At 37.1% G+C, this 25,160-nt stretch overlaps 1 protein-coding gene across 2 annotated transcripts in view; it reads right to left on the bottom strand.

The window, feature by feature from the left end:
* DPP10 (dipeptidyl peptidase like 10) overlaps positions 1-24,851 on the bottom strand; it is a 636,385-nt gene extending 611,534 nt beyond the window's left edge. Inside the window, exon 1 of one of the 2 annotated variants that reach the window (XM_069473429.1) lies at positions 24,759-24,851. In XM_069473429.1, coding sequence (XP_069329530.1) covers positions 24,759-24,830 — 72 coding nt within the window. In that variant the 5' untranslated portion in view covers positions 24,831-24,851. The remainder of the gene's footprint in view (positions 1-24,758) is intronic. The other variant, XM_069473419.1, reaches the window with a different exon arrangement.
* Between the last annotated feature and the right edge of the window lie 309 nt (positions 24,852-25,160).

Raw genomic sequence — 25,160 nt, 5'->3', positions numbered from 1 at the left:
GTAAAAATGGGATTATATACAAAATAGAACAAAGCAAATAGGACTAAGACCAAAAATGAATACGATAATAAAAAATAACGGAGTTATTGAGTGGTGATAGTAAGGGAATGGGAGAATCAGTTGCAAAAAAGTTAGAAATATTTAAACCAATGTAATAAACTTTTTTTAAAAAGTAACCAATGGATAAATTTTGTGAAATTCATAACTAACACAATAACGTAGGGTGTATTTATTATGAGGTACAGGTGGTGAGAAGTTACTCTGTTATATTGTAATTAGCTTTATTCTTGAAAGTATTTTTAATATTTTTCAACAGAAAAGTGTAAGTAATTCCTGGAAGATTTTAGTTCAGCACACTTGCATTGCAACTTATACTAATAGGTTTAAAATTATAGTGATTACCTCTAAATATAGTGACTTACATGTTTAATATTCTCCAAATTATATACTTTTGTTGAAATTAGCTTTCCAGAGTTTCTGCCACACTGAATTAGAGCCACATCCATCTATATCCAATTGAATAACATTAAATGTCTATATTTATGTTATTTTCCTCTTGGTATGTTAATCATAACTCTAGAATAGCCATACATTCTTAATGCAGTTTTCTTCAGGAATTAACAAACTTGAGGTTTTAATATGGATTGCCATAAAGTTAAAATATTACTTACTAATAACTTCAATCTTATTCAATAACTTATTCAATAACTTATTCAATAACTTCAATCTTAACTTTTGACTTTTGAAAGTACCCATCATTTTTTTAGGATTCTAGTGATAATTTTTCTGCATAGTGAATTTGGTATGATGGTTCATTAATATTCCATGAGTTCTTTTTTAGTACAGATTCTTCTACAATACTTTAAAACTTTTTCACCAAATTTATTTATTTGTTGAAATGTTCTAAGTATATGTTAATTGACATTGCAAATTAAATTCTTGACACTAGGTTCTCCCTCATGAATATGATGCAGTTTATCCTTCAATATTTGTAGAGCATGTCACAGGCTCTTGTAATTCATTGTATGCTTATAGTCTAAAAGTTAAAAAAATACATATATATATAACCACCCCACCTTTTAATAAGTGAGTTAAGGTGTTGTGAGTTTTAAGCATGGAATATTTTAAAACAATGTCATTACAGTTTTCATTAGAGTTGAGCACTCAAGAGTTACAATCCAATTGTGATCTACCTCGTGTTACACCCCTAAAGTAATTTAAAAATAAAAACATTAAGAAATATTATTTTCCTACTATCACTTATTTCATAATTTGATTAAAGTAACAACAAAAGACTGCCATGTAAAATTTGGTTTTCCTTGAGCAAGGATGAAACTTGACAACAAAGTATCCTTTAAGGTCTCGAATATGCTAACAACTGTTATCCCTTTTTGTTAACTATGTTTCTCAGAAAAATATTACTTAGGATAACACTAGCTTCTACTAGAGTATTCTGTCCCATCGCAATTATTTAAGGCAACCCGCTGTCAACAGTCACAGTTCAGAGATTCCTACAATATGTGAAGATTCAAATGTTTACATTGGGATATCCATCTCTTGTACAAATGTTTGAAGGTGTATTGGGTAAAGAGATAAATAGCTGCCTTTCTTATCTAACATTTATTAATATCTGAGGACTTCAAAGACCAGTATTAGCCTGGGTCATTAATTACCACAGGCGTGGCTTTGCCTGCCGCAGCTCTCTTAAACATGATTTCTGTACAGTTGTGCAAAACGAGGACATTCCTCAAGGACAGCCTCCAAAGGGAATGTGACCCTTGTCAAGTTCCTGCTTGCTGCTGCCATCCTCTTATAAAAGTACAGGGAACAGAGGACATAGACTTCACACACGTCACATACACATATTCACAGAACTTCACTTTCCCTTCTGTTTGGAATTACCTCTTCTTCCTCCCTGCCCAACGGCGGGGTCAGCTTCTGTGCACACACAATCCTCACCAGATGGTGCAGCAATTCCCACTGACACGCGATATTGTGGTGGAAAAAAAGAAAAAGTAATAGCCAAAACTTACATCATTCGGATGACTGGATACAGTTTAAGATGTTGGTTTTATTTTGACTCATATCTTCCCTCAGGGTCAGTTCCTACCCCTTGGAGCCACTATTTGTCTTATAGGTTTTACAGACTTTCTTGCAAATTTTTTATTCAAAAAAGTCATTGAGTTCCCTATTCTCTCTCCTGTCTGGGCCTCAAGTCCAAAGACACCAATTGGATTTAAAATTAAAGCTGACGTTGCAAGGCACGCTTGCCTGTTAATGTAGCTTGTGCTCCTCGCCCCCTGCTCTCTCTCGGGAACGCTCCACCTGGCATTGTTTTCACGGGTCCTTTTAGAGGCTCACATGAAACTCAGCACTCTGCCAGCCTAGTATTCTCTGGGTTCTGTTTCTCCCCGTTCCCTCTTCCTTTTTAAAACACTCATCTGATTTAGATTATAGAGTTCTTTTCCTTCTGCTGTGTATCAACACACTCTAGCTTTTCTCTGTGACAGTTATATAACAAAATGCTAAATATTCATTTCCCTTCTCGAGCTGAGATCACCCAGGCCTCATCAGCTTCCCTAGCCTCGTGTATCCTTAAACGGATCCATAGTTTGGAAGATACTGTAAATATTAATTAAATTAATAAAAATTGGCTCGGAGCCCTCTCCTAAATGCCAAATTCCTTTTTCTTCAAATTATTTCTACTGCAAATACAAATTCACAAATATTTTTTGAAACCTCTCATGGATGTTTCAAAATGAACAAAGTCCAGTCCCTGCCCTCAAGAAATGTGTAGGTATTTGGAAAGAGACCAGTTAACATGTAATTTCAAAGGATGAGGGAGGCAAGAAAAAGGTTCTATTGGGTGGCCGCTGGGGGGCACTTAGCCTAAGCCCCCCCAGATAGGAATGTGTAAAATGTGTGTATGGTTTTATTCCCAAGTACCACAGGTCAGAATCCATTCGGAAAAATGGGATTTTTTTTTCATAAAGGCTGGAGTGTTAATAGAAGAAGTCATCTCTAAGAAAGAAAAGAAAATTCTTAAGTGGCATTTTTGAGTAGAAAAGCATCTCTTTATAGCAGTGGATAATTTTCTTCTTTGTTCTTTTCTGTTTTGACTAAGAGAGAGAGTTAAAATGTGGTCACAGCTAGCTTATAGGACTTATGTTATCACACCAAGAGAAGTATTTGGTAATTTTTTTTGCCTTAGTTAACGTGCATGTGTGTATGTGTGCGTGCGTGTGTGTGTGTGCGTGTGTGTGTGTAAATCTTTTGTTCCAAAAAGAACTCCCAGCAGCCTATTGCCCATGGGGTGTAGCCATATTGCTCTTCTCAGGTGGTGGGACAAAGTTTTCCACTCAGGACAACTTGGTTTCTACATCCCCATATCCCACGACAACAAAGGAAGGTGGAAGGATGAGCAGGATTTTAAGCAGAACAGGTAAGATGGAGGAGTGGCGAGCACAAGAAAGGAAACGCCTATCGCGCGAGTTCTGTAAGTTATCTTCCGAGAAATCCTCCCCACCCTTCCCTTTGAGTAAAATAAGTTTCACTTGCTCTAAGGGTATAAACACAAGAGTAATTTGTCATAAACAGGGACATATTCCATGGACAAGAGTATTTCCACTTTGCAGTGGAGTCCCTTTCAAAGTTATACCACCGAGAAAAGGTACTTTCATGCCCTGTTAATGTATGAAGAGCAATTTAAAAAGATGTTCCATAGAGATTACATTACATTTCCAAGAATGCTAAAGGTTTTTTTTTTTTTCCCCCCTGATCACTTTCTCTCCATCTGAAAAAGCTGACTTTTCTGTGAAATCTTTGGAACTCCACCAATTCCAGCTTAGCTGCATCTTCCAGCATAAAATGTGACAACATAAAAGATTTCACAGTGGCAAAATTCATCAAAGTAATTGTATCTCAGAATGCTAGTATCTCTGTTGCCATAATAGCCAACTTTCATGTACAGCTTGTCCCTTCCTTTATAATGTACACCTTCTCAGCATTCTAGCTGTATGTTTTCCTTTATGCCACCAAATTACTCCAGATGATCACAATTTCCCTGATGCTAAAAGATTATTTAGAACACACCATCTTACTCCACCAAGCAGTACTTAAATTTATGCTCAAATAAACATATTTATAACTATACCTTGATAAATGTGATTGCTTTATCTTTATTTCTATTTTATGGAGAACATTTAAATTCTTATCTTTTTAAGCATTGATTACTTATAAAGGACTGTTTTCTATCAATTTAATTTGTTCTTACATTCCAAAGGGCATATGTTAACAGATGATGGCTAAGTTCAGCACTGATATCAGGATACCACTTTTATCCTCATATTTTCAACCTCTCAACACCTTTAAATCATCTGTATGCTGCTATAGTGAATGTCTATGCTCAGATATAGTTCTGATGTTTCAGCCAACGATATTTGAGTCTGTGGTGGATTTAAGATGATTGCAAATTCCTTACCATTTCCCTTATGGAAACAAGGAGCCCAGTTTTCCTTCCTTTGTATTTAGGCTGATATTCTGTTCTACTTTGACCAATGAAATGAGGCAGAAGATAAGTTCTATAACTTCTAAAGGTTGATTCATAAGAGATCTGCCATTTCTTCCCTCACTACTTGGAATGTTTCCTCTGAATGGAACACTGCTTGGCAAGATATACTATGAGGAAGTTCAAGCTATCCATATGGAGAGAGAGAAAGGCCACATGAAGAAGCACCAAGACACAGACATATGAGTGAAGCCTTCTTGGCCTCCCAGCTTGGCCCAGCTCACAGCCAAATGCAGCTGAGCTAATGACACCAGCCAATGCCCTTGGAGCAGAAGTGCTGCCCAGCAAGCCCAGCCTGCACTCCTGGCCAACAGAATCCGGAACAAATAAACGGTGCCAGTTTTAAGCCACCAAAGGATGGGGTCATGTGTTATGAAGCTGCAGATAAAACAGAATCTGCCTAAAATACTTTCTGAATACCTCCAGGTTAGCACAATAATCTGTCATAACTCCATTTGTGACTTCTTAAAAGACAATGGAAGTTGCTTATTTTAAGTATTTTCACACCACAACTGTATGTCTGAAAATTATTTTTCAAGGTCTGGGATAAAACAAACAGATGTACTTCGCAAGGTCTTAGCATAAAGATGTTTCATATTAGAAAATGGCTTTTGAGCTGTTCTTATTCACAACTCCAAATAGGGGTGAGATGCTTTTGTTAAGTGATGTACATTTTCAGGAAAAAGATAAAAAATTTTATTAACTTCTTTACTTCATCTTGCCTCTTTGCTTAGAAAAGAAAGAAAAAGGGGGAAAGGAAGAAAGGGAGGAAAGGAAGAGGAAAGGGAGGAAAGAAGGAAAAGATTATTATAATCAAGACTTCTTGGGGTTACCCTCAGTCCTCCCAAGTAAATACCTCCATGGATATTGAGATAAATAAGCAGAAAGTTTTTCTTTGCCCTCCCCACCCAACACACACAATTTAGAAGAGCTTTGTTTGAGCATAAGCCTGAGTGCCTACATACATATGCACATTTCTAGTGGCAGGATGTTAAAATTAGATAGTCCCAGCGGCGCAACTTGTAATGCATCCATTGGGTATTCCATTAAGACTCTGACAGTAGCTGGTGAAATAGAGAATTTGGTGCACCACCAAATATTAAAATCCCAGAGGCCAAGGGAAACCTGATTTCTTAATAAACTGCCCTGCATTACTGTAATTGTATGATCTGACAGGATTTCCAGGTAAATTTGCAAAACCAATAGGTCTAATCTAAGAGACTTTGGATTATAATACACAAGAGGGTTGAATCCTCATGATAAAATCAAATGGCACCATTACCCAGCCTTTATATATGAATATGTAATTAGTAACTCATTAAGATTTAAGCCATAGCCATTCAGTATTTAAAATGTAAAATCAGGACTCTTCCTAGTATTTGGTATCATTTCCTATACATTTTCTGTCTGGGAATTTTAAATAAATTAAAAAAAAAGAAATTATCCAAGTCCTAGTTGAATTCTATAAATGTACCCTCATCCCAACCATGCCCCCAAGACTTGTCCTAATACCCCAAGCAGGATATCAAAGATTAATGCCTAATGTGAACTCTAAAAAACATTTCCCAGTCAGTAGCTTGACTTTCCAGAAGCATTTGAAACTAAATGATTTTTTGTGTATGTTAAAAGATTAGCAGCCACCAAGTGTGCCCTGCCATAATTCAGCAGGTGTATTGTAAAAAATTGATTTTGCTTTAAAATTTTTCAGAGAAAAGAGGTTATTTGATTTTAAATAGCTCTGTAATCTTTACAGAATCTTAAAAGAAATAAAAAACTTATTTTTCCTATTGCTAAGAATAGTTTAACTAAAAATTCCTCCTGTGAAATGGTGTGGAGTCTTGGTAGCTCTGGTCATTCTCAATGGATCAATAAAACATTTCAGCACTGCTATTTTTCTTCCTGGTATGTTTGTTAATAATTTTCAGTACTACTTGGTAGAATGGAGGGGGATATTTTGATCAAATAAGTATGCTGAGTTTGAAATAGTTCTCAGCTTCCTCAATACATGAGGTGGTAAGGACACAAAAATCCATAAATTGATAATTTGTTGAAGTAATTTTTTCCTTAGAATTAAAAAGTGATTCCACAAAGGCTATCATCCATTTCTCCTACAACTATTATTTTTCTTCTTCCTCTTCACTGAGAGAGTGATTAGCTGTGACTGACAGCAACATGCAGCTGTTTTAGGATAAATAAGAGATGCATCCCATTTCCCAAATTATGTGAATCCCACAGAATATAAGCACACCATGCATTTCATCATCATGTATTGAGGTCACTATATTCCTTAATAATAACATAAGAAACAAAATTTTCCTAACTCTAAATCCCATCCATTGGTAGGCTCTAGGCTTCACAGTATAATTCAAACAACCAAGAATGTAACATCTTCCTTGTTACTGCAGAAAATACAAGTACTTGTAAAATTCTATATTAAAATTTCTAAATAATGTCTCATTGTTTCCTTAACATGACTGTCTTATAAGGTATAGAACTGTCTTTCAGAATATGACAATAATAGCCCCTTTCCTTTTATCTATCCACTGGGAAAGGTTCATCAATTAGCTCCAAATTATTAGAATATGCAAAAGTTGGCATTCATTCCTGAGTCTAATGCTTGGAGTAGAGAGAAAGCTATTCTCTTTCTGATTTGTTAAAAGACCCCCATTAACATATATAGACCAATGCTATATAGATGCTCCTAGTGACCCTGGTTTGGTTTTACCATGGTGCAAAAGTGATATGCATTCTGTAGAAACTATGACCCAGTCATAAATAGAGGGACTTATGACTTACGATAGTTTCAATTTATAATGCATTTTTTTACTTCCTGATATTTTCAATTTAGAATGGGTTTATCAGAACCTAACTCTATCATAAATCAAGAAGCATTTGTATCGAAAAAGGTATTCATACATATATACATATTCATGCACACACAGATGTACACACATAGACACACATCATTGAAGTGAATGCCAACAAGTTGAATATGTTTATTTCAGTTTTGCTAATGAAGAGCTGAGATTCAGAGAGGTCAAGAGATTCCTGAGATAGTACAGCTATTAAAGCAGAGGCTATCTTTTGTTCTTATGCAGTCATTCATATCATAATAGCCATCAGTTTTTTTCCTTTATTAAATTGAGGACAATGATTTGCCACTTGTGGCTGATCAGTAAAACATATTGAATTCCCTTGCACAGGTAATAGTAGTAGTAGCCATACTATCAGTTGCAGTGATAATGATCATTAGAACTCTGTGTAGAAATTAGTATTGTCATCCTCCTGTTAAAGATGAGGAGACTGAGGTTCAGAGAGTTAAGGTAATGTGCTTAGGGCCGTATGACTTCCAAATGGCAGAACCAGGTTTTGAACCTCCTTTCCTCTTGAGTCCATGTGCTTGTCTACTCCAGGAGACAGTTTCTCAGGGGTTTTGTGAGCACCTACTGTTTTGTGCTGAGAGCCCGACCCCTGTCTTCTGTACACAGCCAAGTGCACATGCACATACCTGCACCAAGATCAGCTTAGGAGACACATAAAGATATGATTTCTCATGAATAAAGGAGGAACATTTCTTAAAGAAGCCAACTGTTAGACGATCTATTCTGATAAATGTCCAAATTTTAATAAAAAAAAGCAATATAAAATGATTATGCACTTTAAACTAAACCTGGAGACAATGATTAGCTTTAACATATAAAAATTTCTCTGGAACAAAGAAAAGGAAACCATGAAAATAATGATAATGATTATTAAAAGAATGGTAGAATGAGAAAATGCAGAGCTGTGGCACAATTCTGGGAAGGAGATGTTCCATTTATATACTTGTGTAATATCTGATGCATAAACTGCATGAATATGTTATTCAGAAATTTAAGAAGAAGAATGTATGTTTTATTTAAAATTGGGAAGTAGAAAAAATAGACTTGGTTAACACTGGTCACTGAACTAAATAAAATGACAGAGACCTCTGAAAAATAAAGCTTAGATTTGACTGCTAGGTTACTGAAAAGCCAGGGGCAAAGCATTAACCTTCTCATTCATTAAAATGATGAAGTCAAGTTTTACTCAGGGCTATTATGAGAGACAAAGAAGACAATTTTAACCTTTTCTAAATTATACAGTTTACATATACATATACATACACAAACACATACACACACACTCTACAGTTCTCATCAGTTTTTCACTAATATAAAAAGTAGGCATAAGACAAAACTATTAGATCATTAGATATGAAATGTCCAATTTCAAATCAAACATTCAATTTATAATATCTCAAACAAAAAGCAGTACAATTAATCAAAGTATGAACCTAAACTATCAGTGCAGTTTTGCCATCTTAACAGTAGCTTGTTTATGCCAGTAGCAAAGAAGCCTAGACAGTGAGTGGTGATTAAATTGCAAAAGGCATTTTCCACAGATTGTCAAGAATTGATTGTATTTCCTTCCAAGAAGTGATCCAAAGCCTGGAAGAAGTGGTAGTCAGTTGGTGCAAGGTCTGGTGGATACAGTGGATGACAAAGTTTCCAAGTCCAGCCTCTGTAGTTTAAGCAGCATTGTTTGTGCAACATGGGGGCAAGCGTTATCTTGCAAGAGGATTGGCCTGTCTCTATTGACCAATCTTGGCTGCTAAATTGCAAGCATCCTCATCATTTCATCCTACTGGTTGCAGTAGACATCCACTGTAATCTACTGACCAGATTTCATGAAGCTATAATGGATAATACAAGTGCTGGACCACCAAACAGACACCATTAGCTTTTTTTGATGAATATTTGGTTTTGGACAGTTTTGGTACTTCATCTTTATTCAATCATTGTGCCAAATGCTTGCAATTGTCAAAAAGAATTCATTTTTCATCACACTTCACAATACAGTGTAGCAATGGCTTACCTTTATGTCATGAAAGAAAAGAAAGGCAAGCTTCGAGACGATTTCTCTTCTGATGCTCATTCAATTCATGTGGAACCCATCTATCCAGTTTCTTTACCTTGCCCATTTGTTTCAAAAGGTCCAGTATTGTTGGAATAGTTATGTCAAACCTTGCTGCTAACTCATGCGTAGGTTGAGATGGATTCGCTTCCACTACAGCTTTCAGCTCATCATTATCCACCCTGGTCTCAGGTTACCCACGTGGCTCATTTTCAAGATTAAAATCACCAGAATGAAACTTCTCAAAACATTGAAGTACTGTGCGTTCATTAGCTACATCCTTCCCAAACACTTCGTTGATATATTGATCTATCTGTGCTGCATTTGTTCTACAACAGAACTCATATTCAAAAATAACACAAATTTTTGACTTATCTGTGGTTTCACAAAAATTGCTCTAAAAAATTTTTGAAAGATAATCACAAGCCACAACATGTGTTTGAAAGACTAAGTATATACCTTTACAATAAAAGTAAAACAAGAAGTGTCAAAGTGAAATGTCAGAGACATCAACTGTCAAACTTAGTACTTAAGGAAATGGACCTTTCATACTTAATAACCTAATAAATATGCATAATAAAAATGTTGGCTTCATAGATGACAAACTAAAACTTGGCTTCATAGATGACACAAGCCATATTATACATTTTGGACAAGAAAGAGTAATTTTTCTCTTTTAAAATATTCTTAATAAAAAGTGGAATTATATATGGTCATAAATTTCAAAGTAAACTACATTTCCAATATAACACACAGAATGTAGGAGCCCTGCTCTCAGCACATTGCCTGATAAACAGTAGGGGCTCACTAAACACCTAAGGAGTAGACAAGAGCATGGGCTCAAGAGGCAGAGGTTCAAAACTTGGTTCTGCCACTTGGAAGTCATACTGCCCTAACCAAATTATTAATACCAAATTATTAATACCTTAACTCTCTGAACCTCAGTCTCCTCATCTTTAAAAGAATGATGATAATACTAATTTCCACACAGAGTTCAAGTGATCATTATCACTACAACTACTAGTACGACTGCTACTACTATTACCTGTGGAACGGAATCCAATATGATTTACTGATCAGCCACAAGTGGCAAATCATTGTCCTCAATTTCATAAAGGAAAGAAACTGATGGTTATTATGATAGGTATGATTGTATGTGTTCAAAGGATACTCTCTCCATTTACTAGGTGTGCTATCTTGGGAACCTCTTAACCTCTCTGAATCTCATCTCCTCATTAGCAAAACTGGAATGAAAGTACTATCGATCACACAGGGCTTTGGTGGGAATTAAATGAGATATAGACATTAACAATTGCATGGTATGTATAAATAGTCACTCAAGATTTTAGCTGTTAGGCCAGGCGCGGTGGCTCACCCCTGTAATCCTAGCACTCTGGGAGGCCGAGGTGGGTGGATCGCTCAAGGTCAGGAGTTCGAGACCAGCCTGAGCAAGAGTGAGACCTCGTCTCTACTAAAAATAGAAAGAAATTATCTGGCCAACTAAAATATATATAGAAAAAATTAGCCAGGCATGGTGGCACATGCCTGTAGTCCCAGCTGCTCGGGAGGCTGAGGCGGTAGGATCGCTTAAGCCCAGGAGTTTGAGGTTGCTGTGAGCTAGGTTGACGCCATGGCACTCACTCTAGCCCGGGCAACAAAGCGAGACTCTGTCTCAAAAAAAAAAAAAAAAAAAAAAAAAGATTTTAGCTGTTGTCAATGATAAAATAATTCTACTGATTTCATCACTAAAATTCTTCTCATCTTATCATTCAAAAGTCACACTTTGTAATTTTGCTACAGGCTTCTCAGATTTATCTTCTATGATAAGTGTTGGCCTGCCCAAAGTCACAAGTTAGTACTAGAGAATCCTTGCTGCTGAGCAATAACGCCTTACTTCTCAGAGTAAGGTCCACAGACAAGGCATCATTTGGGCACCATTTATATATGCAGAATCATGGACCCCAACCCAGATTCACTGGACTAGAACCTGCTTTTTGTCAATATCCCCAAGTAATTCATATGTACTAATGTATCTACAAACTTTAATAAGTTTGAAAAATAACAATCTTAAACTGACTCTCTCATACAGTAGACACTAGCTGCATACAGCTATTTAAGTTTAAATTAAGTAAAATTAAAAATTCATTTATTCGGTGGCACTAGTCACAGTTTAAGTGTTTAATAGTCACATGTGGCTGGTGGTTATCATCTTGGAAAGTACAGATAAAGAACATTTTCATCTTTCCAGAATGTACTATTGTATAGAGCTGGTCTTTTCTGTGAGAAAGTAAAACATATTCTAGGCAATTAAGGTTCAATAATTCAATAATTTTTTAACCCCAATTTATTCACTGAACCCCTTTCCCTTGGTACACAGTACACAAACACTCAAGTAAACCTACTTTTTTTTTTTTTAACACCAATTCAAAAACCAAGGGCCAGGGAAGGGGAGTGGCTGCCCTATGGGCAGGGAGGCACTGGCTGATTCTCTCTCGAGATGCCCAGCCCCATTCTACGTTTATTTCCTCCTACCCCTCACCCTTACCTTCATAAGGCCCACACTTCCTCAAATATCAGTTCTCAGCACAGAGCATGCCATGCAATCAGAGACAGGCAAATGAATGCAAATTAGACATAAATTGATAATACCCCCTGTTCAGCCTGAAGTTAAAGGGACAAAGGAAGTCATGGTAGAATCCCAGATCTATGCAGATGGATGAGAAGAGCTATTTTTCAAGATACTGGCAGTCAGGGAAGTGAGTCACAAGGGAAGGAAAATTTATGGTATACCCTAAATCAGCCCATGGCTCATCTCTCTCCTCCTAAGGGCAGCTGTGAAAGCAGCCTTCTCCGGGGACAACCACCACCATGCAACTTGATCCGAACCTTATTTTGCTAAATCCTCAAACAATGGCTTTTCACTTGCTTGTGTGCAATTATCCTATCTCATCTTCTCCCCAGAAGAGCTATTTGAGATTGCCAGATTTTTCTCTTCTATCCTTCAAAGACACCTGCACCAATTTTTTGGGAAGAACCCGACAAGCAATGCTGGCTGACTGGCTGCATTCCAGGACCTCACTGCTGGTGAATCAAATCTGACACTCAGAGCTCCGTAGGGCTTGTAGAAAGCTTTGATAAAATTGCTTAAAAGTTGGCTGTGACATCAAGTAGAGCCTCAAATTGCACTATTTTTCTGAGGTTGGGAATGTTAAGAAAATTTTTTGAAAATTGCAGATACAATGTAGGCATGATTGCATGTTCATCCTTTCAATGAGAGACTGGGGAACTATCTAATCAATCCACACAATGATTATATAATATTAGGAAAATGTACCTCACTCTGACTTATTTTATGACGGCCTAGAGTCTGGAAAGTTAGATGTTAATTGTAGAAGATAGATGAGTCGCAAAAATTGTTTACCTGCTAAGGAAGACAACCACAAAGGTTACAGTTTAAATCCCCTGTTGAATATTAATCAGTTTTGTATTTAATTTTGCAAAATTTGTAAGCCATTCCTTTCTTAACTGACTACATACATAAGTCTCTCTTCCTCAAATGTTCTTTGAACCAGTTTTACCATCTTAATGGTTCCTTTATTTATGAGTTAATTCCTTGACATACATGCCCTATTTATTTAGAGAGCCATGATTTTTTTACCTGGAAACATATACTTTGACAGGGATCTGTACTGTCTTATAGACCACCACGTCTGACCTGGAGCAGGTCTTCCTACTCTCCACTACGTCACCTGAGAAACGAGGAACTGCAGAAAACCTAGACTTAACCCAAGCCACGGAACAGTTAACCTTATTGCTTCCAGATAGAATCCACATAACACATCTGGTCTTATTAAACCTACTACCCCCCCAAAAAAATTAAAATTAAAAAAAAACAAAACACTAAACCAGCTGGAACCTCATCCACTTTTTCTTTGTTGACATCACCACAGATAACCAAAAAATGGTTTCTATGATTCTAATTATTGAGTGAGGTTCCTTCTACCAACTTTTAACCTAGGAGGGAGAAGCTCTTGCTTCTAATCTGCCAGATTCATCAGTTATATGATTTTGAGCAAGTCAGCCTTTATCAATTTCAATTGTCTATCAGCAAATCAGGTGACTTAATCACATCCTTAGTTCTAAGATTCTTTCAAAAGACATGCATCTCTTAAAAGGAAAGACTGAAAAAAAATTAAATTCTATTATTGTAAACTCTCAGACTCAGAACTATGAGCCCACAATACATGTTACTAGTAATTATCATCTACAGATTTTATGCTGGCACTTTGACTGTTACTTCCCATGCCCAGGTCATTTACTATGTGCCTACCTAAAGCATGCCTACAAGAATGGATATTTTCTCCTTAAAAATTGGCTGTAAATGGAAGTGAGCAGATGGTGCTATGCAATAGTAACATGTTATGATATTGGCTTAACTTTTTATTTCCTGTATAACCTCTTGGTGCTTCGTGACCTCTCTGCAATACCTTTTCCCTGTTACACAGTGACTCATTTTGAGGTTGATATAACAATTACGGGCTTGTTATGCTGCACAATTCCAAACCAGCAATTTTATATCACGATGGCTTTTTCCTAGGTTTTCCTTAACTAAAATTGTCTTGTGTGACCAATAAGCAATGCGAAGCTGACATTTCTGAGCCCAAGCAGCTAATCCTAGATTGTATTTACCTATTTTCAAATATTTGCACCATCTGTGATTCCATATTAATTTTTTTGGATTTGCTATTACAGCTCAAGGACTGTAGCTTTGAGAAGGAACAAAGTAGCATTTGAAATGCAGAATCTATTATAAACATGAGATGGAATTTAACCATGGGATAGGGAAAGAAAAAAAAATTCAGAAAAGGAAATGCATATTCAGTTCTCCACTTTCACCTTCAAAATCCAAACTTTGTAGAATTTTCTGCGTTAGAAGGAATATAAAAATGGATGCCATATTTTTTTAACCAACTCTTAATCCGTGTTTGCTTTGAAGCCAGCATGACTCCATATAATCTCCATATAAACAGAAACAGAAGCTCAACATAAAAGGTGCTGTTCAGTTTCTGATTTAGTCAAATTACAAGGAAAGATACTTTAAAGCTGGGTTCCCAACTTTTGGGAGCAACAAACCTACCCTACTGCTAATTTTCACAACAATTCTGTAAGGTAAGCAACATTCTACTTCCAGATGAAGTATAGATTCAGAGAGAGACTTAAACCCTATCTTTTAGACATACTAGTTTGAGCAGGGTAAGCTAGGGTTTAAAGTTAGGTTAAGTGACTAGAAAGCCCTAGTTCTTTCCACTGAAAAATTCTGAATGACTCAAAAATTCTTCACATGCATTTATTTATTTAGCATATAAATATTTCTCAGATCTGATACTGGAACTTGGTACTCTGACGACTTTAGGAATAAAAATGATCACAGTTTCTGGAAAAGATTTACCTATCAAAAAATACAGTGAATCAGAAGTCTTTTGTTTTTATTTACCATCCAAGAAAACCTTAAAATTCGCCTGCATGCATCCCAGAGTTCCTACAGGGGGATTCATCCAACCACTACTCCATTGCTATGGAGCTGTCATTTCAAATGCTGAGTGCAGAGATTAGGAGGGGCTCATTCATGCTGAGGCTGAGGGGGAGTGCAGAAGCTTAAGAAAGCCAGCTTCTGTTTGTGTAGGGGGGGTGCTGTTTTTCCCTTGGAGCAGTGGATCTCACAATTTACTTTCAGAATGGCTTTATGGCTCTGGGGGGTGACTTCTTGCCAGGGCAGATTGGAGAAGATGCATATGCTGTTCTGTTCTGTGATGCCTTGTGGCCAGGTGCCAAAAGTCTAAGGACGACTGGCTTAGAACTAATATATCACAGAGGACAAATCAGGAAATGTTAAGTGAGTTTTGCCTACAGACGCAAAGCTTTTTAAAACATATGTTAAAACAAATGGTTATACTGATGTCAAGTAGTAAGGAAGGCAGGTGTGTCACCACAACACTATCAAAGTCTCTGTATCAGCAGCTGAATCTGGAAACATGATACATGGAAAATGGCCATATGTTAAGAGACGGAGAATCCCAGAATCAAGTGCTGCTTCTAATTCTAACCAACTGTGTGACTTTAGGCAAGTTACTTCACCTCTCCATAATCTATTTCATGATCTGAATACAAAGGTGTTAGATTCAGGAAACAGAGCAGTTTCTCATAATGATATAATCATTTATGATTGTAATTATTTGAAGAGAAGAATTTGGAAAGGGAAGGCTGCTGTTAATGTCAAAGTGTTCTACACGTCAGGAAATCAACTTTGAACAGAGAATGGCCCACAGAAATGCAGAGAGGTTTGAGATGATGGCCGCACTAATTACCCTGATATGATCACTATACATTAAAGGTATCACAACATCATTATGTACCCCATAAATCTCTACAATTATGTGTCAATAAAATAGTTTTAAAGTAAATTTAAAAATTTGCATCTATAAAATATTTAAGAAAATTGTTCATGAAGTCTCAAAAAAAAAAAAAGAAAGAAAGAAATGTAGAGAGGTGGAACAAACTGGACTGGGTTTGGAGATGGCACAGACGCAAAGAGAGACAAAGGAACAGAAAGTATCCTGTAACACAGAGACATCCACTCTGTGATCAAATAGAAATTTGTAAAGAGTAGCAGAGGCAGAAGACACCACTCATAATGTCATGGTGGCCTAAAGTTGGGTAAACCTCATTTTGGAGCAATTATAAGTAACTTTCACAGATGTGAAGGAGGTGGGTCTCTTCCATTTCAGCACCAGGCTTGATGCACATATGCCTGTCACTGTCAATGTGGTTGTCAAGAAGGAGAAAACACACAAATCCTAGGGCCAGAGAAAAGAAATAACCCTGATGAAGCCACTGGATACAGCTTTACAATATGCTCATTTTATTTCTTGGAACATTTGTGTTTTATAGTATTCTAAAAAGGAAAAAACAAGTGAAATATATAGTCTTTCCCCCTAAAATCTCTAAAAGCTAATGAAGTAGATAGAAAATCTATCCATAAATACATGCATAGCATGCATAGGACCGAGGAAGTTGAAATTATAGACTAACCTAGCCAAACAAAATATCTATTTCTGAATTTAAGAAATCTTTCATGGATTTCAGATTTTTTTCTCTCAAAAAGATATATTTTTGATCACTTTTTAAACATTGTCTCAGATCCTAATCCTCAATTCTGTAACTAAAAAAGAAGAGTCATTATGCAAGTTTGTGAAACCTGATTTCAAAGGTTGCTTTACGAAAAATACTTCTAGTACTTGTTTCAAAACATGTGAAATTAAAAAATGGTCATGTCTTGCATTCATTAACTTATATTAAAACCATTCCTAAAAGTGAGATTTGGTTAATGGAAATATGAGTATCAGAGTTTTCACTTACTCAATTCCTCTTGCCAAAAGTAAACCCATGTTCCAATAACAAGAAAGGCCTACTTCTCCCTGTACAAGCATTATTAATGCAACTTCAAGTGGTCTCTCTGCTCTGTTATTTGAAAATAAATCACAGAGGGCCTGCCATTCAAGTTCTCAATTATGTAATTCAGATTTGTCATATTTCTGTTTTCAGAGCAGAGTCTCTCAGATGGAATAAGAAATTGAATCTTTATTTAGATATCAAAAAGGGCGTGGGGATAAAGATAATAAAAAATGGCTTTTTTCCTCACTTTTCTTCATTTGCTATCTTGCAACCTGATACACAGATTTTTGTTCTGACCTGAGAAAATCAATAAGTATGATAAATTGCAATAATATTAAAGTCAAATAATATACAGCTTGGCTGTAGAACATCTCAAATGCAAAGTCAGTTTTGATTATGCACTTAACTAACTTTTCGTAAATTTCAACTCAATATATCATCAGTTCCCATATGAAAACAATTTCTAATTTGATCATTTCTGGGAACAAAACTTCTGGAAAGAGAATATTAAACCATGAGGATTTCAAACAAGATCCTAAGTACTATGTGAAAACAGATAGATTATCATCCAAAGATAGGAAAAATCAGTCCAGTTATCACAAACTGATTTTTATCTAATGCCCTATGATAATCTAACTGCAAAATACCCAGTGTATTTAGATCATAGGCATATAGATGTATGTGCAGTGTATGTATCTTTGATTATGGCATATACACACATATTCAACATTTTTATTAACATAAATGCAAAATTACCTGTGCAAAAGAATGACATAATCTTCTCAGATGATCTAGAAGCATGGTACCATTAAGAATAAAAATACTTATTAAGTTCCTACCTTAAACCAGATACTATACAAGCCCATTCTCATAGATTGTCCCTAATTCTTGTAACAGTTTCCTCACCGCCCACCTTCAAGAGGAAAGAATGGTTTTAGTGGGATCACAAATTACCCAGTAAAGGTAAAGGAAGGAATCAATTTGAAATCTCTTTGACTTTGTTTTCAACCCTACATCAGGTTGCTTCCCTCTCAAAATAATTAAATCTGAAAATCATTTGGCAATTCCAAAAATGTAGAACATTTTAACAATTCTCAAATAAACTATTGCATAATAAACTTAAAAAGAAACAGATTTTTTTTTTATTTTGTAGATGGCATTAGAAGAGTATTGTTAACATCAATCACTAAACAGAACAGTTCAAAATCAAGTATATATTTTATCAGTATTGGATAAAAGTGAGTTCTCTGTATTTAGCTGGCAGTGGGTGTTACATTTACCATTACATATGGATATGTTTGAAATTCTGAGAATTCAGGACAACTTAACAAAAATGAATCTACAATAGAAAATCTTTCTCTTAAGTGCCCCGTTCTCCCCACTGAAAATTCTTCCCAGCCTTCTCTACCATCCTGGAAATGACAAGTGTTCCTTGAGTTAATATGTAATAGATGATAAGAATGTCCATCAGGTAGGGGGAAAGTAGTCTCAGGCTTCGAGAACAAGTGCTATCTCGATGGGAAAAAGTAAAGAGAGATTGGTTATTGCCAGAAAGCCTGTGGATCAGGTCAATAAAATCTTTAAGACAAGAGTGCTCTGGGAACAATTAGTACTAAGCTGCATGACTGCTTGAGGTGGGCAGCACACACTAGAATAGAAATTTCTAACTTTACATGAGGACATATATTTATGAAGTTTATATTCCCTCCATCATTTATTTAGACTTTTCTTTGGCCTTGTACAGGTCTTCAGAATGGTGAAAGCTCCAAACTTTCTTGGTTGATGAATGCCTAATTATATATCCCTGTTATAATATTTCAGTAGTACATGAACTTGGTGAGAACACACATAAAGTCATTTAGCAAAACTATTTAAAATATATGAAGGTGATTTTATTAAGTGAAATATCGAGAAACAACATGTGTATTTAAATGTTGCATAGGAATAGCTGGAAAAACATTTGTGTGAAAAAATCTTTTGACTTATGCTTAGTCCAATCCTCCCACCCCAAGAAAACAGAGACACCCACCATGAGGTCCTGGGCTCCATTGCTATACACACTCCTGCTACATTGACTGAAATCTCACCCCCTGATATCTTTCTATAAATCCCATTTCTCTTTTTTTTAAACATCCTCTTTCCTATGCAAATTATCTTATGAGGTGCATTGTATTGGATACAATATGCAACATATTCATTACCTAATTAAACTGTTAGTAAGAATTAGCCAAAGTTTACTTTCAATCTGGCCCCTTACAGAGTAGAACAGTACAAAATATTACTGTTCAATTTTGATTGAACGGAAACCAGGATGTAACAGAATATTTTGAAGTCTGGATGTCTGCCAAATTAGGTCTGATGTCCAAATCTATTAATATAATATTTATATACATGCACAAACTCATGAGTAATCATACAAATATGTGTGCTGAAAAAATGTGATAGTCTCTTAAATGTTAAAATCGTAGATCAGCTGAGGTGGTTTAACAATCCTCTAAGTTTTATTTATTTTTTTTCTAATTTTGTCAAGGCTCTTATTCCCAGACTATGCTTTAATGAGAGGACTTGGTATGTGTCAGGCATTATTCAAAAGCTCTTACATACTATCTTATTTAATCTTTACAACAGGCAATGTAAAGGACCTTCAGCCATCTTCATTCACGGATGAAATGGAGAAATTGAGTTATCCTGCCCAAGAAAACACAGCGGACCTTAGTGGAGCTGCGATATGAACTTGAATCTGTGATTTTCAGAGCATAACCCATAGGCAATGGTAAATAAATATTTATGGTTGATGCACGAATGCTCACAATCTTAGTCACAACATTCTAGCACTGTGTAGGTTACTCGGTACACTGTAGGCAAATTAAAAATATGCCTGTAAGTACTAAACATTCTGTAATCATAAATGATTCAAGAAACTGAAAATATTAAAATAGCTTTATTTTTACTCAGACGGGGAAAAATTTGGTTTAAGTGTGTTTTGCTTCTAATGTAATGTGCTTCATAAGATAATGCAGCATTAATATTTAATAATACAATTTTCTTTAACTTGTTTTATATAATTTAATCTTTTTTAAACTTGCAATTTTCTCAGATTCTGAAATAAAAAAATAGATAAATAGCTATATTAGAAGCTTCTAAGCAAGGGATTTTTTTGTGGTATGTTCTTAATAGATAAAATGCCTTATACATTAACACAATATTTATGTCTATTATATACTATGCTACATATTTAATATCATATATAATATGTATATATATAAAATAAAAACTTAAAGGAGTAGGAAATTTATTTTCTCTCAAATCATAAAGACTTCTACATAATACCTTTACTTAACCTAAATTATCTTTTATAACCAAATTATATAGAACTCTCCCCCAATTAGATATGGAATTTTATGTTGAATGATTAGAAAAAAAGTAATAAATTAATAAATTTTCTATTAAGTAAAGTTTTTCAGCATGATTCATACATACAGGCTATTTTCAAGGTTCTGTGTTAAAAATAATAGTTTATTGACTAATTATTATGATATGTTTATATATTAGCAAGGGACATGTGGAAGAATAATTTTTTCATAATTTTTCATTAAGCATATATTTGAAAATTTTAATCTGGTTTGCTAGACCAAAGGTGAAATAAAAAGACTGAATACCAAAAAAAAAAAAAAAAAAATACTGAATATCAATTTTTGTACTTAAACCTTGTAGGTCAATATTACCTAACGGTCAAAAGTCCAATGGGTATTTTGCAGAAGGCATTTTACATATTAAATAATAACTATTTCATCTCAATTCTGATCATGAATTATTTCATCAAGAGGCCACTACATGTTGAATTGTAAGAGACTGGTTTTTACCAAAATGCATTTTTTAAGGAAAAATGCATAACTAATGCTGTCTTTGTAGCCAAAGAGTTACTTTTAAAAATACACTTTTTAGTCATACTCCAGAAAGGATGGTTGTTTTTGTTTTTTTATTTTTGTGTGGTTATTTTTGTTTTGTTTTTGGAGCTGAGAGGACAAGGCACGCATTTGAGGCAGTCTTTTTACCAATTGGATTCAGCAGAAGGTTGCCACCTGGTGGAAATGTGAGCAAATTCTAAACCTCGTCTGACTATTAAAAATGTACTCATTTAAGGAATCTTAAAAGTCTCATTACTAGGGACAAGTGATACAAAAAATTAAACAAAAAAGTTCTCATGTACTTATGAGTACCTATCTTATTCTTTTCATATCATTTAGATCAATAGAGAGGATATTAAGTTAACTTTAAAATTTCAAGAACTATTCTTTATATTTATTGATGAAGCTTTAAACAAGTCTTTATCCATTTTACATCCAAGATAAATTTGTGCCCACACACACACACACATACACATCCAATTTGCAATTATTTTACATTATGATAATGGGAATGTGTTGTATTGTGGTTGTGCAGATGTTAGAAGACAGGACTTCTGATGTTAATGAGCTTCTGTCTGAGTCCCACCTCTACTTTTGAAGACTATTAATAGCTTGGCCAAGTTGCCTGATTTCTTTAATCCTCTGTATTCTCATCTCTAAAATGGGAATAGCAATATGGTCCATGGCAAAAAATTGCTTTGAGAATCAAATAGAAAAATGCATTCAATAATTATTTTATCAACTCCCAAAACAGCGCTCTCCCTGTGGCAAGCATTCAGGAAGTCATTTTTAAAAATAATAATAAATAATCATTAACCATTCAAGATTTTTGATCCTTCCATGCAAAATGAGATATTGATCATGTTAAGTGGAAATGTCTGTATCTATCCATGTCAAAGCCTTTATTTTTAGACATTTGGTAAATGTGAAGTGTTACGATAAACAAAGATAACTGTTGCAAACATTTGTTCAATCAATGAAACTTTAAAAGAAAGATTGTTAAGATGATAAAAATATTTCCAATGGGTTCTGAATATTAATCAAAAGTATACAGTCCCTGCTTTCTTGTTATCGCTGCCCCCTGGGGAGGAAGGGGATGTCCTCTTGCCATGGCACCCTGTGCCAGAGGACAGTCATAGATAGTGTAACAGGGAGGTTGAGCCCTCTACAGGACTAACCGTAACCAAATTACATGGTTCATAACCGTTTTCACTCAGAGGAAGAACTATGGTCTTCCACTGTGCTGTAAGTGGAAATAGGTGTTTGATGGCCTCAGGACAAGGCATCTCTGAGGTTTCATAAAAATCTCTACCATGGAAAGTGAAAGACCTTTTTGGCAATATTCAGAAGCTTAAATCATTCAAAATCAATACATAGTGACTGATTAGCTGGAATATGCCCCCTATTTAACAACTGGGTAGAATTTCATAAAGGTATATTTTTATTTAAATTTGTGAATCTTCTTTTTTTGAACTATTATAGAAACCAGCAGAATTAATCACATATTTATGAATGTATTATATCTAATATTGCATGACAGTCATGTGACAATGACAGAATTAAACCATAATGACTAATATGGCTAATAAAAACATAGTAATCTTAGAGCAGTTTAAGCTTCTACAGCAATCATGCACATTATTTGGCCATAATTTCATATGTCCAAGCTTTGAACAAAGAATATACTAGATATAGGTATTTCCTGGGAGTGCTTGAAAAACCCTCACTGGAATGCTGCCATGTATATTTCAGTCTGACTTTCCTTGCAAAATCAATCTCTTTTATTTTAACACATGCATAAAATGCGTACCACTGACATTTTAAAATCATGTAAATGCTCAAAAAAGCATTTAAAAATACTCAATTAAAGCAAGAGTTCTACAATGTGGCCACTCCCTGAATATTTGAAGTGGCTATAAAAAAATGCACACTAACAAGAAAAATGGATTCGAGCTTGAACCTCTCTCTTGATATGAATTTTAAGTACCAGATTAGTCCCAACAAAAGGATTTGCTATGCATATACAGCATGTCCACTATTTACACATACATTTGCAGCTTCTGTGTGCTCTCTTCTTCTTCAGCCTCCCCACTTCCACCATCACTGAACTGTTTGCAGCACCTCAAGTAACCAGGTGGTGTCACAGGTTAGTGAGCAAAGATTTCATGTGGGGACTCTCACCTGACTAATCATTCTTATTGGTAGCATCATTCCAAGAGCAGTAGAGAGGCTCAGAGGCTTGTTAATGAAATTTAAGGGCTGTCAGCCTGAAAGAGGATGTTAAATCCATGTTCCTCTCCTGAAATTATTATTATTATTATTTTACATCTGCTAACCAGTTTCTACATTGTGATGTGTGCTGGGGGGTGGGGGGAGAAGTAGAAGAAGAAGGGACATATGATACAGTGTTTTAATATTTTATACTTATCTCAGGGTATGCAGCAAAGAGGACAGTTTAATAAAACGAACGCTTTCCAAAAACTGCAACATCCACCCCCCCCAATAAATGGAAAAAGAGGTTTAAGACATTGAATAATCCCCACCACCTGTGTGAAACATATGCAAGGGAAATGAGAAGGGGGAGGGAAGGGGAGAAAGGAGACCACAAGCTAGAAGAGATGACCAAGTCTGGAATATTAATAACAGCATCCCTGGCATCCCCTCCTCTGCCTCGCCGGCCACTCCTGGGTGATTTGGATAGCTCCCCTTAACACTCTCCTCAGTGCTTGGAATATGCGAAGAGCCGAGTTGCTGCTGGAACCTAGCTACTTGCACCACCCCCAACCCCATCCCAGTGCTAGCAATAAGCTGGGAAAGGTATCTGCCAGGAACGCCGCCAGCAGCCTTTGACAGTGCACTCCGGGCAAAGAGCCTCATCTCTCCTACCCCAGTGCCTGGGTCCTCCAGCTCCGGAGTTAACCGCTGACCCAAGCGCAGCTCTCTCTGCCCGGAGTCTCTAATTGATGTGAACGTGACCGCACCTCCGCCCGGCTCAGCACTGCCTCCCTCCTCCTGCCAGGGCATCTGGGCGCTCCCGACCCTCCAACTTTGGGAAAAAAAAGCGACACCGAACTCCCGAATCACCCCAATCCAGGGACAGAGACGAGATGAGGATCCACCTTACATTTATGATACAAATCCCTAATGAGCAAAACAAAAAGGGGGTGGCGGGTGCGGAAGGACGGAAAAGAGACAGGAATAGCTCTCAGCCAACACAGGGCACCTCATCTCTGCAGACACGACACATCTAGACCCAACAAATCACTAAAGCCAGTACCTTCCCGGCTCCTCTTAATAATTAATGCCTTTCTGCTCCCCGAGCCCCGTCCTACTCAGCAGACTACAGATGCCTCTTACCCCAGCTTACCACCCCCCCGCAACACACACACCCCTCCGTCTCATTAAAAACACAAGAAAGGAAAGGAAAAACTCTGCCGGCTTAAAGGTCATTTGTCTACTCCGGGCGCTTCGGCCAGCGCTCGTCCCGGCTACAGGAAGACGGGGCTTGAACCCCGCAAGTGGACGTCTTCTAGAGCGCGGCAGATTTCTCCAACGTGCATTAATAAGGAGCCAAGAGGCCCGATTCCTTGACCCCTGATACCTCTCCCTCCCTCGGTGGCCCGCCCGCCGGGGCTCCCCGGGACACCTTCAGCTTTACCTCTCTCCCCCCTTCCCCGCGGCTCTCCACCTTGCGCATCCTCTCGCCCGGCACGGAGCGCGCTCAGATGCTCTAACTTCCTGCAGAGTCCATGGATAAGCAGAGAGAGCCTGGAACTGGGGCGGGGGGAGGGTGGGAAGAGGGAGGCGTGGGAGCGGAGCCCAGGAGGAGAGGCGGGGGGAGCGCGGACAGGAGCCAGCCCTCCCGGGAGGGCCTGGCCGCAGCCGCCAACTCTCACCTGGTCGGTCGGCTGCGCCTGGCTTGCCCTGGCCCCCGGGGTGGGCTGCTGTTCCTGCTTCATGGCTGTCATCGCCCGCGGCCCGCGTTGGCGCTCACTTCCTCGCGGGCACTTCAGACTCGGGGACCGTCACTTGGCAGCGATCTCATGTCACAGACACCCGTCGCTCTCCGAATTGGCAGAAGGGAAAGCGGCAGCGACGGGGTGGGGGGAGGGGAGCGATAGGGAGGGGAAGAAGAGCGGCACCAGGCAGGCTCCCGCTGGCAGGATCCCTCCTTTGGCTACCGCAGACCCTCTAACTCCCCACTCCCCCCGCCCCCCACCACCCGACAGCGTACAGAGCCTTGGAGACCAGACACTACCAAGTGGCAAGTTAGTGGAGCGACAAGCGGCGGGCTCCCG

This window comes from Eulemur rufifrons, chromosome 1 (genome assembly GCF_041146395.1).
Source record: "Eulemur rufifrons isolate Redbay chromosome 1, OSU_ERuf_1, whole genome shotgun sequence".
Taxonomy (NCBI): Eukaryota; Metazoa; Chordata; class Mammalia; order Primates; family Lemuridae; genus Eulemur; species Eulemur rufifrons.
Note: the sequence above shows the minus strand (reverse complement) of the source record. Positions and strands in the feature narration are given on the sequence as shown.